General features: G+C 41.6%; 3 protein-coding genes across 9 annotated transcripts in view; 2 read left to right on the plus strand and 1 right to left on the minus strand.

The window, feature by feature from the left end:
- The window catches only part of LOC123499179 (hydroxylysine kinase-like), a 6,854-nt gene extending 4,216 nt beyond the window's left edge, over positions 1-2,638 (plus strand). For all 4 annotated transcript variants that reach the window (XM_045246888.1, XM_045246885.1, XM_045246886.1 and 1 more), the window contains exons 4-7: positions 298-434; positions 825-999; positions 1,339-1,595; positions 2,133-2,638. In XM_045246888.1, coding sequence (XP_045102823.1) covers positions 298-434; positions 825-999; positions 1,339-1,595; positions 2,133-2,339 — 776 coding nt within the window. In that variant the 3' untranslated portion in view covers positions 2,340-2,638. The remainder of the gene's footprint in view (positions 1-297; positions 435-824; positions 1,000-1,338; positions 1,596-2,132) is intronic.
- A 58-nt stretch (positions 2,639-2,696) lies between these two features.
- Positions 2,697-6,568, minus strand: LOC123499178 (UDP-N-acetylglucosamine--dolichyl-phosphate N-acetylglucosaminephosphotransferase-like). Of its 3 annotated transcripts, none has more exons than XM_045246881.1 (7): positions 6,307-6,568; positions 5,564-5,711; positions 5,063-5,266; positions 4,675-4,802; positions 3,871-4,102; positions 3,576-3,764; positions 2,697-3,312 (listed from the first exon to the last, which is right to left on the minus strand). In XM_045246881.1, the coding sequence occupies exons 1-7, from the start codon at positions 6,395-6,397 to the stop codon at positions 3,009-3,011; spliced, it is 1,296 nt and encodes a 431-aa protein (XP_045102816.1). In that variant the 5' UTR covers positions 6,398-6,568; the 3' UTR covers positions 2,697-3,008. The 3 variants fall into 3 exon arrangements, with proteins under 3 accessions (XP_045102816.1, XP_045102819.1, XP_045102818.1); XM_045246884.1 differs by having other exon boundaries at positions 6,263-6,388; XM_045246883.1 differs by lacking the exon at positions 6,307-6,568 and adding an exon at positions 5,963-6,133.
- Positions 6,569-12,198: 5,630 nt separating this feature from the next.
- LOC123499355 (peroxisomal sarcosine oxidase-like) lies at positions 12,199-23,275 on the plus strand. Of its 2 annotated transcripts, XM_045247255.1 has the most exons (11): positions 12,333-12,519; positions 15,728-15,798; positions 17,853-17,950; positions 18,308-18,459; positions 18,935-19,057; positions 19,230-19,314; positions 19,595-19,779; positions 20,399-20,522; positions 20,709-20,852; positions 21,986-22,061; positions 22,886-23,275. In XM_045247255.1, the coding sequence occupies exons 2-11, from the start codon at positions 15,789-15,791 to the stop codon at positions 23,029-23,031; spliced, it is 1,143 nt and encodes a 380-aa protein (XP_045103190.1). In that variant the 5' UTR covers positions 12,333-12,519; positions 15,728-15,788; the 3' UTR covers positions 23,032-23,275. The 2 variants fall into 2 exon arrangements, with proteins under 2 accessions (XP_045103191.1, XP_045103190.1); XM_045247256.1 differs by lacking the exon at positions 15,728-15,798 and having other exon boundaries at positions 12,199-12,567.
- Positions 23,276-23,824: the final 549 nt, after the last annotated feature.

Here is a 23,824-nt window from a genome sequence, read left to right on the forward strand (position 1 = left end):
CTGAGTAAAAGTGAAATAACTTGTATATCTCTAAGAAATATTTATAGGCTTTATTTTTGGAGGTTAGGTAGACTACATGCATTTTTTTCATTAGTTCTATTTGATCATGCTACTCTCTTGTATTTTAGTAATACAAGAGAAAAGCCTTTACCAGACATTAGAAGTGAAATTTCATGCTAAGGCAGCCAACAACTTAATAAAACAGACATCTGAACAGGGACTGCCACATGTAGGCTTGATGGATTCTTGCAGCTTCCCTTATTTACTGATGTTCCTGTGTTCCCTTGGTGAGTGTAGTGGGTGAGGAGGGTGGAGAGAACATTGTGAGGCTCCTGACCTTCATCCCAGGTAAGATCCTTCACCAGGTGCCCACTACACCACAACTCTTCCATGAGGTTGGCGTCTTTGTGGGCAGGATGGACAATGAGCTCAAGGTAGACTGATGCTGTAAGGTTACTGTTAGACTTCTGGGACACTCTGTCTTTCTCTATACTGGAATCACTGAGTATCATTTCCTCTTCTTTTCTTTGGATAGTCACATCAACTTTTATCATTTTCATCCTTATTTATCTTTTCTTCTTTCTATATACCAATACCATGTTAATTCTACCTCTCTATTTTGTTATTTACTTCTTTTTTCTCATTTCTAATTGACTGTTTCATCTCTTTATTGTAAGATACCTAAAGATGCTAGTGATGATACTAGATTATCCTCCTTTATTTCCATGACTATGCACTGCTATGTGTACATCTGCTGGCTTCTTGCAGCTCTCCAAATTTTGTTATGTTCTCATGACTAAGACAGACCAACATGCTTTTCTTAGGACTTCACCAGTGAAGACTTGAAGCAGAGGAAGTTTATGTGGTGCATGGAGAATGTGCCTCAGCTACCTAAGTTCCTGTTTGCTGTGAAGGATGAGCACAGGAGGAAGATGGTAGAGGAAGTGCTACAGGCCTGGCAGGAGAGGGTTGCACCAGTCCTGCCGCAGCTAGAAAGAGGTTATAGGCAGTAGTGTTTTTCTCATCTGTCTGAAAGTAATATATTATGCTTCCATATCCTTGAGTTCTGCATTTGGAAGACTGAACTTACTGTTTTACTCTCTTTCAAGGGGCAGATGAAAGACTACTAAAGTATATATAGTATTAGCAAGTTCAAAAAGAGGAAGGTTTCAAGACACTCCAATTTTGGATTATCTTTTTTGGTTTTTCATTTGGAACTGGCCCCTCAGTGGATGTTTCTTCACTTTTTATTCCCCTTACGCTACTATAAAAAGATGAAAAAGTTGCTCATATAATAGATGTTCATTAGATTTTTCTGCAACAAGCATTTCTCTACAGGGTTTATTCATGGAGACGCCAACGAACAGAACTTTATCGTCAATGTCTCACAAGATGACCCATCCAACTACCACGTTGATGCCTTGATAGACTTCGGTGACATCCAACATTCCTACTACTTGTTTGAGCTGTCCATCATTATTATGTACATGATGCTGGTGGCAAAGACAATGGATCCAGATGATGTTGGTGGTCATGTAATTGCTGGCTACCTCACACACAGGACTCTTTCTGAGAATGAATGGAACATCTTGAAGGTACGAGCTGTCTTTCCATGGCTCACTCTGCTGGTTTCTATTGCAAGGAATGGTCTATAGCTGAACAAGATATACAACACAGTTTCTTGTACCTTTCATGTAATATTCTTATTTTTGTGTGACATCTGGGCATTGTAAATTCTCTCATTATATGCCTTTTACTTATGCAGGATCATAATGTTCATTATTATGATCCTTATCATTATGTTGATCATAATTCAACTGTATATAGATTCCCATTTTTATTTATTTTTTTATTTATTTTTTATTGAAAAGATCAAAGAAAAGTTTTTCACTTTAATGTTGAATTAGAGTGTATTTATAGTGCAGTTGTTATAGTTGAAAGATAAACATGATGATTATTAGGCACCTCATTTCTATTCTGATGCTTGATCAAAACTAGCAAGTGACACAATATGGTTCTAAATGAATTGTACTAAATCATGCAGTAAGTGTTGTCTGGATTTAAATAATTTCCCGTGGAAGTGAAATCCTTCCCATTTAAGTATTTAAAACCTAATTTTCTCTTCCTAACAGGATTGTGTTGCTGCTCGCTTTATCCAGAGTCTGGTGTTGGGAGCCTACAGCATTCTGCAGGACCCTGACAACCAGTACCTGCTGGTGACAGCAACTAAAGGGTGGGAGCTGCTGGACTCCTTCTGGCACACCCCCAAGGAACACCTTGTTGCCAAGTGGAAAAGCATCTTGAAGGATTATCAGGAAGCCCACTCAGGCAAAGTCTAGTCATAATGAGTAAGTGCGTGTAGGAGGAACACAGAGATTTACTGATAGTTTGCAGGTGCCTTTTCATCAACTGAATGTAAATGTGTGCACATGCACCTTGTCTTGGTTGCAGTCTCCATGGCAGGGGCACTGGCCAGAAATTCCAGATATACACATAATTTTTTCTTGTAAAATGGTAAGAATTTTATTGATATTGTTGTCTTCCTTCGTTTATATCAATATTTTTAAAATATATGGTACCTTTTTATAATAGTGACCAAAACACTGTTATTAATTTTTATAAACAGTTTGTTATTATAGTGTTATGATTATTTCACCCTCTAATTAATAAGAAACTTAGGTGAGTGAAAAAAGGAATTAGTAAAACTTTTATTCACACACTTTTATCACAGTAGCATACATTTCCCATACACTGCATTCATTCACTTCCTTCATACAAAGAGCAGCCCACAACCAGGCTGTGAGAAAATGTATACATCTTTCCAAAATATAATGTGGTGATACTCAAGAAAACATAATGCTAGCAATCAGTTCAGGCTGATTCATGAGGTATGTTTTCAAGTTTGTCTTTTAGTTACTTAAAAGTTAACAAACATTCCCAAGTGTTTGGTGGTTATGGTGACCCAACACCTGGTGTCAATACTGGTGCAGTGATGTCCTTGTCACTCCTCAGAAGAACAGGTCTGCCAAAGGGTAGCGTATGAACAAGGCCAGACCTGAACCCAGGCCCTGAAGAACCAGCAGCTTGGTGGTGAGAGATCCTTCATGCTGAGGACCTATCAGCACCAGTACTAAATTGATTAGAGTCAAGTTGTTGACTCGACATAGCTTGCCATCCTCCCCCACACCCTCCTCAAGGTGCACCAGTTTCAGATGGTTGAGCAACCGCAGCGCCACCATCATCTGCCACCGCACGCTGGTGTCCCGAAACTCTACCACACTGGGCTCCAGCTTGTCCAACTTCTTGTTGTACCTGATAAGACACAGGAGGCAGGCACAGTTACAACTCACTAACATTAGAGAATGTCTTACTGCCTGGTAAAAGCATAATGAAGTATGGAAATTAACCAAACTGCTACAACAGTTTCCATCTTGCTAAATATTTTATCTCAATAATTGGTTTTGCTTTTGATTTGCGTATAATAATCCATCACAGCATTGCCACACCAATTCTTGTAATAAAATAGGGAATATTTTCTCTAATAGCAATGGGAGACTGGCAGTGTGAACACTTACTGTGGCAGACGGTGTCTGGGGCAAGGCACAAAGTGGAAGAGCTGAGGCACAGAGTACAGGAAGTTGAAAATTTGTGGAATGAAGAACAAGAGCACAGTCTTGCTGAAGTGTCCAATGATTGCAACAACAGCGAAGGTCATGCCAGCAAAGTACGTGAAAGTGTCCCCAACAAAGGCCTTTGCAGGATATCTGTGGAGACAACACTGTAAGGAACCACCTGCAACACACTACACTCATCAATAATTCCCATCCTAAGAGTTAGTATGACAAAGTCTTGGCAACAAGGCGCACTCACCGGTTGTGGATGAAGAGCCCCAGCGAGGTGATGGTGAAGGGAATGATGACACACAGAGAGAAGAAATGAGACTTGGCCTGGAATCCACCTAACTCTATCACATTAAACACTGCCACTGACGCCCCCACCACCACTGCCTGCCCGCTCTCCAGGCCATTGATGCCAGCATAGATGTTGATAGCGTTGGTGCAGAACACGGCCAACATTGACATGTATATGTAGTACAGCACACCTAAAGAGGAAAGTAATGTGTAAGCTAACAATATTTATTCACTATAATCACATTTCAACATTTGGGCTACTTTCTGAAAAATAAACTAATAAATTAATAATAGCAATAATTACATTTTTTGAGGAACGTTTCATCAAGACCAACTATTTTTAAGAATAACATTACATAAGGAGTAATGAGCAAGTTATCACTTTATCACACATCAGAAAATATGGCCAAATGAACAATGACTCCATACATAACACAGAAACAAGTAGCTTAAATGTGTTCATTGCTTACAAGATTTTTGTATTGTGTCAATGCATTATATTTCTCCAGAAGATACTACAGTTGTCCACCAACTTTAAATTCAGAGCATGTGGCATTTGTTTTACTGTTCCTGTTCTTAAGTCAGTGAGTTATGACAGTGCCAACCTCCATTGTCTTATCAGGACACTGGCAACTACACTAGCTACACCTTTGAGCTCTCTTGCTACTTTCCTTTCAAAGAAGCAACAGTTTTTAGTGGGCTCTTTTGTTTATTTTTTTCATAACAGATAAATACAAATCACAATTTCACATGTAAGTCTTACCAATGTTGAGTGTGCCACCCATCCAGGCACGCAGCAGGCGGGGCACGACAACAGTGGTGGAGCCTTTGTTGATGTAGTACACCATAAGGAGGGGCAGCGAGGCAAGCGTGGGCAGCACCAGCTTGTACCTAGCAATAAAACACATGCATCAGTGTTGTACCAAGATCACACAGCCTCAGGAACAGAAAGATTAAGATTTCAAATGAGGTAAAATTTCTCACAAGCTGGCATGGACAGTTTAGATGTCAATATGATGCTTCTTTCTAAGTTCACAAGTACTCAGCTATACTGTGTGAAGTCATGAAATTTGACTCTCAAGATCTGCAACAAAAGCACTTAAATGAAATGTTGCTAATAATATTACTGCAGAAAATACAGCCACACTCACCTCCACTTAAGGTTGAGGACGTCATCAGCAAACCCGAGGAAGAGCATGCAGCAGATGGAAAGCAGGGAGGTGAGGTACTCAGAGAAAGCTGCATGAGGGAAGGGCTTAGAGGAGGTAATGAAGTGCTGGCCAAATGGAACACCGAGGAAGAGGAACATCATCACCAGGAACACTGTGCCGCTCACCATCCCCATTGACTCAGGTCTGTTAAGGAAAAATAAATTAGTGTCCATTTCTAAAGTAGATCTCTGTGCATTTATTACAATCACCTAGTTATATTTGTCTGCAGGCAGGCAGTGTGTGCAATAGTAATTTTTGTAATGAAAATTTTATGGAGGCAGCTAAATTTCCCTAGATTGTGTTGAAACTAATGTGATACTTGTGATACCATGTCATTCCTAAACTACATAATTACAATAAGTTTTAATTGGATAGAATGTTACTTTCCATCTTACAGTACACAATTCATAAGTGTTTAGACAGATTTAGAATTTTATTTACACTTTTTTGGTGCGGTCAGCCTTGCAGAGGTCACGGCCAAATAGTCCAGCCTCGATGAACATGGAGGAGAGTGCCGGGATGGCCCTCAGCACCACACCGAACCCCACCACCGACAACACCACATTGATGCACAGTGGCAACACCATTTCTGAGGTAACAGGTAATTAGTGGAGAGGATAGATTATTTTATCTCTCACTATGATATAAATTACTATAGTAGACTAGGTAGAGTAATACTGCACTGTCCTTTTTATAGTTAACTAAACCTAATTATGAATCCAACACATTTCAAAAGACACACACAGAGGCACTTTTCTGTACATCAAAAGTATGATCCTATCCAATCTTGTCTAGTGAAATGCATCATTTGTATCGCTATTCTCATAAACCTAGACTTACTCATCACAAAACGGGAGGGATGCTGCTTTCCGAAAATTCTCCATTCTCCAGTCCGGCGCAGGAAATCATTAATAATTTATCATTTTTGCATCAAAACACATGAATACACAGAGGATGATGACAAATAATAAAAGTCCCTTGAGATACTAAAGGTGGCAATCCCAAGAAGAGTAATCAATAGCTATCTAAAATGTAAGAAAAAAAAAAAAACTTGCAGTCTCCCACGAAAAATGTCAATATACCTACAAACAATAATGCATATCACGGACCACATTTACCCACGAACATCACAAAAATGACCCTAAATTACACCCTAAAGCAAATATTGTAGGGAGCTGGAGTACCATCGTCCGGGGTGCGGTGCCACGGGGAGGCCAGCCAGGTGCCGAAGAGTGCCAGCGTGCCACCCCGCGTGTTATCAGCTACGTGGTCCATCCTGCCCCCCTGTCACTGTCCAGACGCTAACTCTTGCACCATTCCACTTAATTTCACTTCACTGTAGGTCTCGCACACTCAGCTGATGTGCTACTTCACTGTAAAACAAAAACAAGTCTTTTCTTCTCTTGCAACGGGTCTGTTTTCATTCTCTCTCTCTCTCTCTCTCTCTAGTCGCAACACATCTGCGGCATAATTCTCACAATTTCCCTACTTTTATAAGGTTGTTATTGAAGGGACACGTGTTTTTAAGGATGTTTCTATGGTTCTAGTGACAGACCATCAAGATTTCTACATTATTAATTGGAGAAACTTTCTTGAAAACCGGCAAATCATCTCTGTGATCTTTGAAAATAGATGTATTGTTTTTTTTTTTTAGTGTATTAGTGAGAGAGCGAAGTGTTTCAGAATACAGGCCGCTCATCATTATATATTAATGAAAAAAACTATTAACCTATTTCTCTCTAAACCATTCCTGCATCACTCTTCACGTGGAGGGGATATTTATATATAACCTAGGTAGGACTTCAATTATACCAGCTCATGGGGGTTTGTTATTACTCGCTATGCTCTTGTCAAAGAATATACAATCCTTGGCTCTTGTTTACTTGTTCCATCTCTTCCCCTCTCCCCTATCCTCGGACAATTTACAGTTTCACCCAACCAACGATTTTCTGATGTGGCTTATGTGGTGAGATATGTAGTGAATTAATTGATTGATGTTCTACATCACTTCCGTCGCAAATGCGTAGTTTTCAAGTTATGTGACTTATTCAACTTATGCCAGTGGAACCCCGGACGCCTGCCACGCCACGCTGCTTCCAACGACATGTTGTACCGCGCCCTGGCTGCCGTTGGGATAGTGGCCATCCTTGAACCTCGAGGCATGGATCGTGGAGACGGACGCCGCCCAGACGGCATTACAGTCTTCCTCTTCAGACGAGGTAAGATGTTGAAGTGGGATGCCACCTGCGTCAACACCTTCTGCACCATCCACATTAATGACTGTGCCTTGGCTGCTGGGGCAGCGGCTCGCGCCGCCGAACATCACTAGCGCCGTCGCTACGAGGACCTGACATAACATAACATAACATAAATAATATGATAACAAAGGGCCACCAGGGCCCATCTAGGTTATCCTGTATCAGTCGCACAGCGACCTCGTCATCACACCGGGACAAGGTCACAACTCCTCGATTTACATCCCGTACCTACTCACTGCTAGGTGAACAGGGGCTACACGTGAAAGGAGACACACCCAAATATCTCCACCCGGCCGGGGAATCAAACCCCGGTACTCTGGCTTGTGAAGCCAGCGCTCTAACCACTGAGCTACCGGGCGTGTGTGTGTGTGTGTGTGTATGCACGGACGCCGATCACAGACGAGTCACCAAGCTGTTGCACCACGAACAACCACTTGGTGCACCTTTCACCACCACTCCTTCAAAGCCACACCAAACCTTCAAAATGAGACACAAATCGCAAATCACACCTTTTTTAACGCTGGTGGAAGACGTGTGTGTGTCCGTGGCTCACCTCCTCTTGCCTGACGCTTGAGACCTGTATGTACCGTGTCTAGGGGGAGGTGGTTGGCGTGACCTGACACCGCCTTGTATGTATTGCTACTAAAATAAAGTTAGTAATCAGTCAATCAATCACACACAGCTCTCTTGCTAACACTATATTATGTAAGGGAGGGAAAAAAAGGGGAAAAATAAATGAATATTAGAAAAAAAAAAGGCTCACTTGTTTTGTAGTTTTAAAAGAATCAAAGGAATTAGTCAAAATAAGTCAAAATAAAGACTTCGCAAGTTACAAACAACGGTGGTAATTGTCTCGTAGCGAAGTAAAAGGGTTAGGTGGGCACACACACACACACACACACACACACACACACACACACACACAAAACGGGCGTACTAATGAAAATCCAACAACTACTACTACCACCACTGCCACCATCATTAAACTCCCTCACTCACTCCCATTTCTCATTCTTAAATCCCACTGCTACAATTTTCTCCTTCATTCTGGAAAATACACGGAATGCCCAGAAAACCCCGGCAATGGAGGGGAGGGAGGTTTGTTTGGGTCCGATGGTTGCCACGGTGAGCTGGGATGGGGGTTTCTGAGCCGGGAAGGGGGGCTGTGAGCAGGAGTGGGGGGCTCAGGACGGAGATACAACCGCTCTTAATGGGGATATATACAACCATCGCTTTATTTGAGGTTATTTATACATTCTCTTGATTAATTCTGCCTTTGCTTCACTCTCTGGGTCTGGAAACACAAGGCGGTGTGGTTAAATCTTGATGCGCAAAGCGGGATGGAGGGAGGGAGGAAACAGGGGCCGCAGTTGCCAGATATTTACGTATCGTATATCATTTTGAAAATCGAAAAAAGAAAGAAGGCAGCCAGACTAGAATGCACTGCAGTTTTTGACGTGATAAATAGTTTGACTAACACCCACAATATAAAAACCTTACCGGGTGTACGAATAGCAGAGCGGGATCCTTGATAAAGTGTTTGTTTCTCACCAACGGCGCCACTAAATTCTCAAAATATCGAGATGGAAAACACAACCACACTAAATCATATTATGGATTCTGAACACTAAAAATTTGTACTTTCCATCGAAATAAAAAAAATGGAAACTTGTTGCCGTATAAAGATTTTTGAATTTACGTTTGGCCACTATAAGATTTTCAAATTTGAAAATACGCACAGTTAGACTAGATATTATTGGATACCATTACTTGGATCATGTTTCTCATATCTATAAGTCTCATATCAAGCACTAAAACAATCCCAGGCGTGCTAATTAAAAAAAAGTTATAATTGATGTAGTGACCCAAGTGTCATTCCTTCGACAAAACAAAAACACACCTGGACTCGATCTTGTCATGGCACAAAACTAGTTACACTTTGCTAATGATAAACCAAATAGGAAAACAATACCAACGCCATTAATAAATCAGAAAAAAATGTTCCCCGCAGCAGAGGTATTTTTTTTACACCTTTGGGCGGTTACTCCTCTTCTGCCCTCCCTCTCACTCTCCTCCCTTACCCCTCACCTGCTCTCCCTCCACCTCCTCCTCCACCCAGAGCCTCGAAAACACCTAGAAACACAAAGAAAACCCGATATGTTGCTCTGTTATGTGGCTGAGTGGGTTACGTAGTGGTGGCGGGGGCGGCGGCGGGGGAAGGAGCGGCGGCGGCGAAAGCTGAGGGGCGGGGCAGGGCAGGAAGGGTCAGAGTCCCGAGGATACTTGGTGTGGTGTTGTGTGGAGGTGGTGTTGTGTGGTATGTTTGTGGTGTGGTGTGGTATGGAGGTGGTTTCGTGTTTTTTTTTTTTTTTTTTTTTTTTTTACGACAAGGCCTATAGCGCCTGTAGATACACTTGAAGAGTGTATGGGAAGCCGTGTTCAGCTTCCGCCCATTAGTGTCGCAGGCAATTTTATTGATACGAGTAATGGTGGGCATATTAGGGCGCATAGCACCCCCAAAGCTCATCTTGGATGTAACTACCTAGAACCTGGGTATCCTGGTGACATGTAGCTAACTTTAAACCACTCGACAAATGGCAAAGTGTTTAATAAGGCTGTACGTGGTGGGATTCGAACCTACGCGTGGACGTCTGCCCGATCCCACGCTCACAACCCTATCCACAATGTGGTGTGGAGGTGGTTTCGTGTGGTGTGGTGTGGTGTAGTGTTTTTGTAGTGTTGGGTGGTGTGATGTGGTGTGGTGTGGTGTTGTGTGGTGGTGATGTCACTTGCTATGAAGTGTGGTGACTGTGATGTTAACACTAAAATCCCACAAACTAAACTAACGTGTGTGTGTGTGTGTGTGTGTGTGTGTGTGTGTATGCACGGGCGCCGATCACAGACAAGTCACCAAGCTTTTGCACCACAAACAACCACTTGGCACACCTTTCACCACCAATCACTCGCGCACATTTTAACTCCTTCAAAGCCACACCAAACCTTCAAAATGAGACACAAATCGCAAACCACACCTTTTTTTAACGCTGGTGGAAGACGTGTGTGTCTCCGTGGCTCACTTCCTCTTGCCTGACGCTTGAGACCTGTGTGTATCGTGTCTAGGGGGGTGGGTGGCATGACCTGACCCACGGCCCCCTGAAGAGTCTCTTCAGGGGGCCGTGCCTGACCCCGCCTTGTATGTACTGCTACTTCAGTCAATCAGTCACGCTTAGCTCTCTTGCCAAAACTACTTTATGTGAGGGATGGCAAAAAATGGGAAAAAATAAATGAATACTAGAAAAAAAGGCCCACTTGTTTTGTAGTCTTAAAAGGATGAAAAGAATTAGTCGAACTTAGTCAAAATAAAGACTTCGCAGGTTACAAACAGCGGTGGTAATTGTCTCGTAGGGAAGTAAAAGGGTTAGGTGGACACACACACACACACACACACACACACACACACACACACACACACACACACACACACGGGCGCACTAATGATAATCCAACAACAACAACTACTACTACTGCTGCTACCACCACCACTGCTACTATACCACCACCACTTAAACTCCCTCACTCACTCCCATTCCTCATTCTTTCTTCCCACTGCTACAATTTTCTCCTTCATTCTGGAATATACACGGAGATGCCCAGAAAACCGCAGCAATGGAGGGAGGAGGAGGGAGGTTTGTTTGGGTCCGATGGTAGCCGCGGTGAGCTGGGGTGGGGCCCCTGTGGCAGGTTTGGGGCTCTGAGCGGGGTGTGGGGCTCTGGACGGAGATACAACCGCTCTTAATGGAAATATATACAACCATCGCTTTATTTGAGGTTAGTTATACATTCTCGTGATTAATTCTGCCTTTGCTTCACTCTCTGGGTTTGGAAACACAAGGCGGTGTGGCTAAATCTTGATGTGGAAAGAGGGAGGGAGGGAGGGAGGAAACAGGGGCCGCAGTTGCCAGATATTTACGTATCGTATATCATTTTGAAAATCGAAAAAAGAAAGAAGGCAGCCAGACTAGAATGCACTACAGTTTTTGATGTGATAAATAGTTTGACTAACACCCACAATATAAAAACCTTACCGGGTGTGCAAATAACAGAGTGGGATCCGTGATAAAGTGTTTGTTTCTCACCAACGGCGCCACTAAATTCTCAAAATATCGAGATGGAAAACACAACCAGACTAAATCATATCATGGATTCTGAACAATGAAAATTTGTACTTTCCATCGAAATAAAGAAAATGGAAACTTGTTGCTGTATAAAGATTTTTTAATTTATGTTTGGGCATTATAAAATTTTTAAATTTGAAAATACGCACAGTTAGCCAAGATGTTATTGGATACCATTACTTGGATCATGTTTCTCATATTTGTAAGTCTCATATCAAGCACTTAAACAATCTCAGGCGTGCTAATTAAAAAAAGTTATAATTGATGTAATGACCCAATTGTCATTCCTTTGATAAAACAAAAACACAGCTAGACTCGATCTTGTCATGGCACAAAACTAGTTACACTTTGCTAATGATAAACCAAATAGGAAAACAATACCAACGTCATTAATAAAGCAGAAAAAAATGTTCCCCGCAGCAGAGATAGTTTTTTTGTACCTTTGGGCGCTTACTCCTCCTCTGCCCTCACTCTCACTCTCCTCCCCTACCCCTCACCTGCTCTGCCTCCACCTCCTCCACCACCCAGAGCTTCGAAAACACCTAGAAACACAAAGTAAACCCGATCGATATGTTGCTCTGTTATGTGGCTGAGTGGGTTACGTAGTGGTGACGGGGGACGGGACAGTGGCGGGATGGCGGGGACCAGAGTTACCACTCCTTGTTTTTCCTACTAGATCTAGTATTTTTATCCTCGACCTTGTAGTCTTGTAGTTTTTTCCTAAAAATCCAACAAATCTCGTAGTTTTCATTCAAAGGAAAAAATGCGATAATGTTTCATGTTTTTTGCTTACTAATTACGTCTACCTAAGTATACCCTTATATGAATCTCATACTCCTCGTTTTTTCTAATGAAGAACAGTGAGACGCGTCTCGTTCGCGTTCAGTAGTCAGTACGGGAGTCCATCGTAGCAAGTACCGGGCGAGAGCTGAACTGGGTTCTTATTCCAACTTCCCTCAGTTTGGTGAAGATCGTGGTCTTAAACAGGCATAGTGATAAGTGACAACAATGAGTGAGTCTCCTACAGCAAGCTCCAGTGGAGATAAAACTCCGCCGAAAAAGAAACAGAAGTTGTGGTACAGCCAGTCATTTAATCAGGACTGGTTAACTGACCCTGAATTAAAAGACTGGATCAAGCCAGACCCCAAAGATAAGAATGTTGTTCATTGTGTAGTCTGTGAATCCAAGCTAAAGAATCCTAACAAAGCTGGTTTGTTAAGCCACAAAGTTACCTCAAAGCATATAAAAAAAACTAGGAATCAAAGAAAAAGTGTGTGAATATTCAGCATTTCTTAAAGAAATCAGTGGAAGACCCGAAAGATAAAGTTAACAATGCAGAATTATTGTTGTGTGGATATATGGCAGAACATGGAATAGCATTTTCCCAGGCAGACCATTTGGTTGAGTTAATGAAAAAGATGTTTCCTGACTGTGAAACTGCCAAGAAAATGACTATAAAAATAAAATCTAGTTGTTTTTCGGTCAATCTAGTCTTTTTTGGAGGGACAATCTTGTGTTTTCTGAAATTCTAGAGTGGCAACACTGGCAGGGACGGCGGCGGTGACAGCGGAGGGGCAGGGCAGGGCGGGATACACGGTGTGGTGTGGTGCGGTGTGGTGTTAGGTGGGTGGGGTTTGGAGGTGGTTTGTTTGTGGTGAGGTGTCGTGTGGTGTGGTGTGGTTTTTGTGTGATGTGTTTGTAGTGTGGTAGTGGTGTGGTGTGGCGTGTTTGTAGTGTTGTTTGGTGTGGTATGGAGGTGGTGCGTTCTGGCTGTTGTGTGGTGTGGTGCGGTGCGGTGCAGTGCAGTGTGGTGTGGTGGTGGTGTAGTGTGGTGTGGTGTGGTGTGATGGTGGTGTAGTGTGGTGTGGTGTGGGGTGGTGGTGTCACATGCTATAAAGTGTGGTGTAATGTTAACACTAAAATCCCACAAACTAAACCAACCTCTGTGTGTGTGTGTGTGTGTGTGTGTGTGTGTGTGTGTGTGTGCGCGCGCGAGTGTGTGTGTGTGTGTTTTCCCTTCTTTCATACTGACATGCGCACAAGCACATACATAGGCATTCACTTAGGCAAAATAGCTTTACTATTTATACATACGGATATAAAACATGATTTATAGTGGGCCTCACGGCAACTAATGGGGCCCGCAGATGGCAGCTGTGTTGCCCCGCGCTACGGCAAGGCTGATGTGATTCTTCTGCCAATATCATCCAGTAAGTCACTGAAGTCTGGCCTGAGCACACCGCTGGTCTCCACGGAAAGCGGTGAAAAATCATACCTCCTGGTCTCAGGCCTATCCGAAGATCGGAAATAATGAGCTCTGAGCTCGCTCCGTAGGGTAACGTCTGGCTGTCTCGTCAGAGATTGCAGCAGATCAAACAGTGAAACACACACACACACACACACACACATAGCTTGGTCTTCGGCAAAGGATCCTTGACGGTGCAGCCTCCCAACACCGCCTGGATGACCTCCTCACCCATGCCAACCAGATCGACCGCACTGGGCTCCTCGCTGCCACAGCACCGAACAGCGGAGCCTGGCTCTCCTCTCTGCTATCCCCGTCTATAGAGTCTCGGCCTCCTCCTGCCCGATGATGCCGCACGTATAAATGTTGCACTGAGGCTGTTCCTGCGGGTTCAACAGCCCACCGCTGCGGCTGTGGAGCCTTAACTCAATTCAGTCTTGATTTAATTTGTTTATTAGCTTCTCAATGTGTTCAGTAACTTATCTGATTAATTACTAACCTACTTAACGGGCTGAATACCTTTAGTACCTATTTACACGCGTGCTGTGTTACCGAGAGTAAAAGAGGCAACTATAATAGTGTTGGGACGAGTGACGCAGAGATGAGTGTGAGAGAAAACGAAAATGTTTTATGGTAGACTTAATGAAAGCTGGATGTAACTAGTTTATTTTGCCCTTTAGCACTTTCACTGCGATGCGCAACACCTTGCAACTCTAAAAAAAAAAAAAACAGCGAAAACCTTAACAAACATTGACAAGAATAATAGAAAATGACTATAAAAATAGTTTTTCTTTTTTTTTTTCTTTTGCCATTAGTAAACTGCCTTAATTGCCTCTACTCTACCCCTCTTTGCTCCTTCACCCCAGCACCACCCCCGTACCAACACACCCTTCCCCACTGCTCTAATGACTCTCAGGGATGGCAATACCACACCATAAGTTACTGACACGTGAGGAGTGAGGGGTGAATAAGGTAATGGCTCTTTCTCTTCTGTCATAAAGGTTTTTGACGACATAAATGAGGAGGACTTAGTAATACTGAGACAAAATGGTAAAGAATAAGTTATATTCACACAACAATTATGAAAAATAGATAACATTGGTACGGAAATTATGAAACCTAAGTAATATTAGCATGGAAAGGATGAAAATTAATTGATATTCACTCAAGATTACGAAAATTAGGAAGCATTGACATGAAAATGATGAAGATTACCTACTAATGACTCAAAGATTACAAAAAAACTTATTAGTATTGACAGAAACAGAATGAAAACTTAATACTCACACGCATCTGTACAAAACACAAGAAATAACACAAAAACACACTTTTAAAAAAAGAATTAAGTGAGGAAGCTGGGTGTGTTAAGGACGACAATATAATGTGATCAACGCCATGACAAGAATATAAGTTGGCGAATACATGGTGAACGAACGATCCACAAGAACAGGCGAACTGCTTTATGGTGTGTGTGTGTGTGTGTGTGTGTGTGTGTGTTAGGGACGGGTGGGCACGCGAGTTCCTGGCCGGGTAGATGAGAACCGAGGTGGCCAGCCGGGTACCAGGGACAAACCTTAGTACTAAGCGGTTTAAGCAGTGGAGAAAAGTCCACTGCACAACCATACGACAAGTGTTAGGATGCTCTTCAATACCCTTATAGTCCTACAAGCAAGTATGGTGGTAAGAAAAATCGTAAACATATAGCTCCAATGTATTTCGAACATACACCTTATGCAAATTAAAGGAAGGATTACGGTAACCTTCTATAGCTATAAAGGTGATCGTAAAAGCCACTACTTGCATTTGAACATCCCGCCTCAGTCACAAATCATTCCCGGGGAGAAATTTAGCCTCAGGAGCAATTTGGCACGACAACGGTCCGATCTCGCTCCACTCATCATAATAATCTCCTTTCCTCTCTCCACAGTCTCTACGAGATATCAGCCGCAGTCACTTGCCAGTCGACCTCCTAATCGCTCGTTGCCATTATGCATCCAGGTTGGTGATAAGCACACAGCCTCAGTGGAAGTGTATTATATTAGTGTATTACATTTCAAGGAAGCAGTGATATGAGGCAAGATGTCAAGTTAGCTCTGCACTTTCAGGAATGATACAGCTCACTTAAGGAAGCGATAAAATACCTGCTTTCTGATCGTTCTAAACTTCTGATGGAGTAGAAAAAACTTAGTATTCTGTAATTACTTAAAAACTTAATTCCTCCATATATCTACTCAAAACAACTTTCAATGCAGATCATTCCTTCTCCCCTCTTCTTCAGTGACACTTATTTGGCCGCCTCCTCTACACTGAATATCCTCAATCTCTTCTTTATTCATAATCTAAATTGAAAACTTCACAGTTCATCTCTAGCTAAAACAGTTGCGATGAGGGGAAGCGATCTGAGTAATTTTCGCCTGTTTTTTTAATCCTCCATCCGAGCTTCCCAATTCGTCCATGTTTTGCTTCATATGTACGAGTTTTATTCATACCACTCCAATGGATAGGGTGGAATCAAGAACATTTCGTCTCATCAGTCCACTTTTCTACATTTATTTTTCTTATATAAGAGAGGAAATATGACCAAGGGCAACAGAAAGAATGAAAAAGGCCCACTTATGCCAGTCCTCATGCAGGTTCGAGAGTGTTAGCCAAAAGAATGGGATAAATGTCTTGAAACCTCCCTCTTAGATGAGATCAAATTACATAGGAAGATGGAAGTACAGAAGTAGGTAGATAAAAGTAGATAGGTTTCAGAATTCAATCTCTCACATTGAATTACTACAATGTTCCATCTCTTGTTATCTACCGCTATTTTCTCACTAAATGATCCTCTGAATATCTGCACGCCTCTCCTCCTCGTGTGGTCTACGTACACAAAACTTTCTGCTTTTTCTTATTTCTATTTTGTTTTTGACCGTGAAAATGACAAGAAGTCAACATGGGTTTGATACTGTTTAATCGTAACACTCGCGCTTGCAACCTCACACACACACACACACACACACACACACACACACACACACACACACACACACACACTATCAAGTCTTATGTCTGACACGTTCACATGTAGTACGGGAGCAAGACAGAGAAAACTAGTCACCATTACTTTTCACTTTCTATGATTTACAGGAAAATCTTATTGAATCTAATCATAATTACCTTGACTTTGATAACCTGAGATTATTTGTGTTGGTGTATGCAGATGATACAGTGTTACTATGGGATAGCGAAGCAAACATGAACAAGGAGAGAGAGAGAGAGAGAGAGAGAGAGAGAGAGAGAGAGAGAGAGAGAGAGAGAGAGACCCCACACGACTCACTCGTAACATATTATTGATTTGTCATATCTGGCAAGCATTCCTAATCATTTCCTCAAAGTGTTGACGTCCAAGGTTATATATATATATATATATATATATATATATATATATATATATATATATATATATATATATATATATATATATATATATATATATATATATATTATAATTTTATTATTGGTGAGAATGTGAATTCTGGTAGAGAAGCAGAAATATTGTCACTGTGAGTATATTGATATTTTTTTTTCCTAAATTCAGGAAACTTGAAGACATAGGCATTTTTAGTGACATCTGTGAAATCACTAACTTTAATTGTAAATAACAGATTACATATGATGTCTAGTAAGAGTATTTACGTTTAATTCCCTAAGCTTGTCGAAACATTCAGCGAAGTTCATAGTTAAGATAACAGGAAGTCATCGTGGGACAGACCCTGTGCTTTGTTCAGAGGTGCATATAAAGTGACCCAGACTAGGATGCATCTTTTATTCGCTAGACTTGATCTCTTTCCTCTGCTCACCCCTGGAGTGACGGGTGTGCTCTATGTATGAATCGTGTTTAATTCCTACTGTCTTCCATCTCACCAAAATAATGCACGTAACTACCGTATGTCGGAGATACAGACACGTGACTCATTTCCGGTGCATAACCCATTCCAGTACTTGGCCTTGGGAAGATTGATACTCGAGTAGAGCATTTGCACTCTTCCTCCTACTTCCTCCCATAGAAAAAGTTGACGTGGTTGTGTTGGGCGCGGGGGTGATTGGGTCCTGTGCCGCTCTCAGTCTGCGCCGGGCAGGCCAGAACACGCTTCTCATCGAGCAGGTGAGGAGTAATTAACTATTTTTGCACAGCCCCATATTATGAAATTATAATTCCTTCATCTGGATTGTTGTTCAAGGCCACTGAGATGACTACTTGATTTCTAATTGGTGTTTCTTTCACATTAATAACACATAATTCCTGTTAAGCTATCACCAAAATCAAGGGAATTCTCGTGATTTTTTTTTTTTTTTCTGAAGCCAGCCAAATGTTGTGGAGACTTAAATATTTAAACACAGAAACGTTTGAGAATACAGTCCAGTCATCCACCAACTATACAAGCTAACGTTTTAACTTTTTGGAGTACATATGATTTGATATAACTCATTGTATATGCAATGGTTGTTCGTCATCTCTCAGTTCCGTTTGCCTCACAACAATGGAAGCAGCGGCGGCCAGGCGAGGATCATTCGTCTGGCTAACGTGGGGCCGCCGCAGCTCACCCCCATCATGGACGACGCCTACAAGCAGTGGCTCCGGATATCAGACTTGGTTAAGGAGGAACTGATAAGGTTAATGTGTGTGTAAGAGAGAGAGAGAGAGAGAGAGAGAGAGAGAGAGAGAGAGAGAGAGAGAGAGAGAGAGAGAGAGAGAGAGAGACATTACTGATAGGGTGTGTTATAGTCTCACCGATATGTGACTTTTATCGTCTCAGTATTGCACGTCATCCTCCCATCCACCAACACTCTCCATCACTCTGACTTCACACTAATGTAATGCTTTTCTTAACTCTGTTGCTGATTGTCATTATTTTGATGTGCATGATGATATATTTCTGTTTAAAGCTGCGATGAGGCTTCCCTGCAATATCAATGTGTAGAGAATTATCTCCATATTACATTAAAAGTTATGAAGAAAGCCTGTCACAAACCGCTAAGTCTACAGAGAGCAATAAAGCTTTATCTATTATCGTATTTGTTATAGGATCGGCTGACTACAAGAAAGAAGTAAGATTATTCTGAACAATGTCATCTATTTTACCGGCAGTCCCGCGCCGCTGCTGCACGTCAGCCGTTCAGAAGAGAAAATCAAGCAGGCGGCGGCCTCAATGGAGCTGGGAGGAGAAAAACCTGTGTGGCTCACTCCCGCCCAGACCAACGCTAAGTACTCGTGAGTGCACCTTGTGGCTTTGTTGATATCCTTTAATGATTTGTGATGAATCAAAAGTATTGAGTGACGATTAATTTTCATCAATAATACGAGAATGAAGTTAAGGTGGTTAACCGAACGCGAGGTGTGAGTGTGAAGAATGAGGCAGTGACGCGCGGGGTTCTGCATGCAGGACTCGCTTCACTGATGACTTCATGGTATTCGAGGATACAACGGCAGGCGTGATGCGGGCGGATCGCTGCATCGCAGCTGTGCAGGTGCGTGGCCTTGTCGCCGCTGATCTGTTTTCAGGCACGGTGCAGCCTCTTCCATGACCGGTCGTAGTTGATATAATGACTTGATGATCTAGATTTTCTAGAAGGTGAATAATACACGGATAGCTTACGAGGGGAGGAACAGTATAAATACCACAGCACTCTCCATTGGGTCTTGCTGTGTTGTTATCAGTTATAATAGAATGTTTATATTTACAATACTAAGTGTGTGTGTGTGTGTGTGTGTGTGTGTGTGTGTGTGTGTGTGTGTGGACACCCGCAGAAGCTGTACCGGGAGGCTGGGGGACGCGTGCTGGATGGGTGGCCGGTTACCAAGGTAGAGGCAGGGCGGCCCTGGCTCAAACTGAAGGGGCCGCGAGGGGAGGTGCAAGCACGCGCCCTTGTCCTGTGTGCCGGGCCGTGGACTGCCTCATTGTTGGAGTCCTTCGGTGTCCGTCTGCCACTCAGGTGAGACGTCTTTGTCCTCGTAACGGGAAACAGAGTATATATACAATAGTGTCCCATCGACCTTCATTGACTTCCCGCAGCAAGTTAATGAAATGTATTTAGTCTCATTGCCAATTTTTGCGGCGACACGTACTGCAAGTTTTAATGAAGGTCGAGGATATGATTCTATTAATTGTGCACACTAGACGTTTTGTTATTACTTTATTTATTCATCTTCTTTATTCTATTTTATCTTTTCTTAATTCTTTTATTTTTATTTTTCATATTTATTTTCTGTTTATTTGTTTATTTATTATTGTTATTATTATCAATTTTCTATTTATTTTTTATTTTTTATTTGTTTTGTTTTACTTTTTATTTGATTATTTATCTCTTATTCATATCTTCATTTGTTTATTTTTTCTTTTTCGTTATTTATTTATTTATCTATTTTATTGTTATTATTATTTTTTTCATTTATTTATTTATTATATATATATATATATATATATATATATATATATATATATATATATATATATATATATATATATATATATATATTTTTTTTTTTTTTTTTTTTTTTTTTATTTATTTATTTTATTTTTATTTTATTTTTTTTTTTTGTGTGTGTGTGCAGGTCAGTGCGCACCCAAGCCCTCTTCTGGGAGAACAAGAAATTCCCGCACGCCAGCTTCCTCGACTTGAGCACCACAAACTACCATTACGGCCTGCCAGCCATGGACGCCGGCGGCCGCTACAAGGTATGAGTAGGGGAAGAACGAGGAGGAATAATGAAAACTGCAGCAGGGAAGAAGTCATGAGTGAAATAGAAGATAACAAATAACATAGATAGGTTGATATTTCTGTTATTGTTGAAAGAAAACATGAACTTCAAATCTTTACTTCAGAACCTTTATTATATCGATTCTGATCCCACGTCTGGCTAGGTGGGTAGACACGGCGGCGTTGTGGTCCCTCCTGGCACTGAAGTTGACCTGAGTGAGCTGACAGAGGACACCATTCCTTTCTTTAACAAGTACTTCTCCTTCGAAGTCGATAAGCCAAGTGGGAAGGAGTATTGCTGGTACACGGTAAGGGAAACTCAGAGGACATTAATCTGATCCGGTGAGGTTGCTATATAGTCTGGCTGTGGAAAAGAAGGATGGATGGATGGATGAATTTTGCATTGGGCGCCACAACAGAAAGGGTCATCTGGCGCCGGGGAAAAGGAGGAAGAGAATAGATCGTTTTATGATTACTGGATATGGAAGAATTAATAGCAAATATAGTAAACAATACAATAAATTAATGAATAAGGGAGACCAAGTAATTAGACTGAAAGAAGAAATTAATGTGTACATGACGAGGCAAGAGAGTAAGGCAATGTGCGCACATATAATATAGACAATCAATAGTGCATGGTTCCAAACTCCAAAACTGACTCCTCTCTCCATTTGACTTTCCATCTTTTACATAACCACAGTCGTTTATTCTCTCTTCCTTTTCTTTTTATTCTAGCCATTTTCTTATCCCTTGATCCTCTTCTACTTCCTAGCCATTTACCACCTTGAGCATAGAAAGTTTTGGGTGGTTCTATTGAATCTGACCACTTTAGGAAGCTCCGATCTGCACTATCTCTAAGTATGACATGTTGGACTCTAAAGGCAAAGAAAATAACCTTAATTGTTTTCAGATAATTATTTGAGTGTTGCCTATTCAAACATTACGTGACTTTTCAGATAATTACTTGAGTGTTCCCTATTTAAACATTACGTGACTTTTCTTCCCCATGGTCTAATGAATGGTTGGCTTGGTTTTGTTTAATATGTATTTGCCTTTTCTCATTTGCTTATATTTTTTTCCTTTCTACTTCTCTCTTCTTTTCTCTTCTTATTCTTGATGTCATTACCAGTATCATTATCATCATCGTTTTTTTTTTCTTCTTTGTCCCTCTTTAATACATAGTTTCATTCCTTTCATCTCTTTCTTCTTCACCATCATTATCACCATCACCATATTTCCCACCTCAGTCGCTCAACAGTCTACTCTTTCTCATACTTCCATCCTCTTTCTTCATCCTCTTTCCATTCCTCTCTATCCCTTCTCCTTTCTCTTTTCATGCAACCCCACTCCAGCAATCCACAATTCCCATTCGTCATTTTCAAACCATCATAACATTCTTCCCTCGCTATTTCATCGTGATCTTATTCTCCATCCCTCGTAGGTGAGCCCAGACGGAGAGTGTATCCTAGACCGCTGCCCCAAACACCCAAACATTGTCTACGCCACAGGGTTCACAGGTGGGGCCTTCTCATCACTGTGTCGTGATTAATATGTTGTGCTGTTTTGTAGATATTTGCGTTAGCTCCTGGAGTCACAATATGTAGTCAGTTTAAAATCAAATCTCTTCAGTATTTGGGACGCATTTTTACCATGAGTTTTGGGTGTGAGTAGATGATTTTATTTACATTAGGAAGAGTCTAGGAGGTCAGAAGATTAATGTCCTGAGTCTTCACTGTTTTAATCCTCACGTAAGTTTGTGAAGCTGTATAACATCATTAAATAGTAAGCAGAATGAATATGGAAACATGTCCTGGTACTCTAGGGGGTTAAGAATATACAGTATATGAATTAATATGATACGAAAAATGCCTCTGATATATCGCTCGTATAGTATTAGCAGTTACCTCTCATTGATATAAAGCCCTTACTACCTAACATGCATATTTGATGGAGCAGAATTATAACTGACTGGTCGGCTTTTATGAGGTGGTTTGTGATAAGCTGTACCATCAGATTTAGCTTCCCTAGGTCGATTTAGTTGTAGTAGTAGTAGTAGTAGTAGTAGTAGTAGTAGTAGTAGTAGTAGTAGTAGTAGTAGTAGTAGTAGTAGTAGTGACGTTGGTGGTAATGGTGTTAAGATGGTAATGATAACGATGATGGAAGTAATTGTAGTAGCAGTAATGGGTGATTGATTGTGATAATGATAGTGGTGATGGAGGTAGTAAAAGTAATCGTTGTGGTATTGATAATGGTGGTGGTGATACTCGTAGTATTAACATTAGTACAACCATCATACCCATCACCACCACACCAACCCTAATAATGAAGATCTCCACGCCAGGCACTGGGTTCAAGCTGGGGCCGACTGTCGGCGATATCCTCACTGGCATGATACTCGGGCGGGACCACGGTTTCGATATCTCCCCCTTTGGCGCCGCCCGTTTCACCGACTTCAAGACCCAGTATCGCCTGCATAGCAAGTACTGAGCAGGCTGCTGAAATGAGGCTTCCTTGGTACAGAGGAACAGAAGCATTGATGACTGTTAACGCATCAATACAAGCACACGCGATTAGAGAACAAATTATGAACATAAATATGCTTTCAATGTATCTCTGAAATATGTAGATTATGAGGTTATATCTGTATATGCAATACTTGTTTATACATAAACAGATTGCGATTATGAGACACTGGGTTGGGAGATGAGGAGACGTAAATAATTGAACATTGTCTATGCCTTTTAATTCCTGCACTAGTCTTAACATGGATTTCCGTACCTTTTTAATTCTGAAGGATTTGAACCCCTTATATACCAGCAACATTTTTTTTTTAAGATCATGACCGCACTTTTTTAGAAATTATCTGTTTTCTTGAGATAAAGCTCACTCGCTGATTTGCTTCCATGACAACGCTGGGTAAGTGACGCACCCACACGTTCGATGGCGAGGCAAGCACTGGTGACTGGTCTAACACGATCAAGGTGAGTTCACTGGTGGGTAACAGTAGGCCAGTTGCATAGCTTTATCTCTACGTATAGCTACTAGCCCTCTGTCCATGGGAGTCATTTGTGGGGGGACATGGAGGACGTCCCCCCGCCACATTTTTCAGACTGAAGGGGGGATATGGTTTGCCTGCCCTCCCCCAACCTCCTCTCCGATATTTTGTGGTAAATTGTCCATTACTATATTGATGCATTAAGTTCTGATTTGTACACCCCCCCACACACAGAGAGAGAGAGAGAGAGAGAGAGAGAGAGAGAGAGAGAGAGCAATGAGTAAT

Source organism: Portunus trituberculatus, chromosome 49, assembly GCF_017591435.1.
Source record: "Portunus trituberculatus isolate SZX2019 chromosome 49, ASM1759143v1, whole genome shotgun sequence".
NCBI classification, from domain to species: domain Eukaryota; kingdom Metazoa; phylum Arthropoda; class Malacostraca; order Decapoda; family Portunidae; genus Portunus; species Portunus trituberculatus.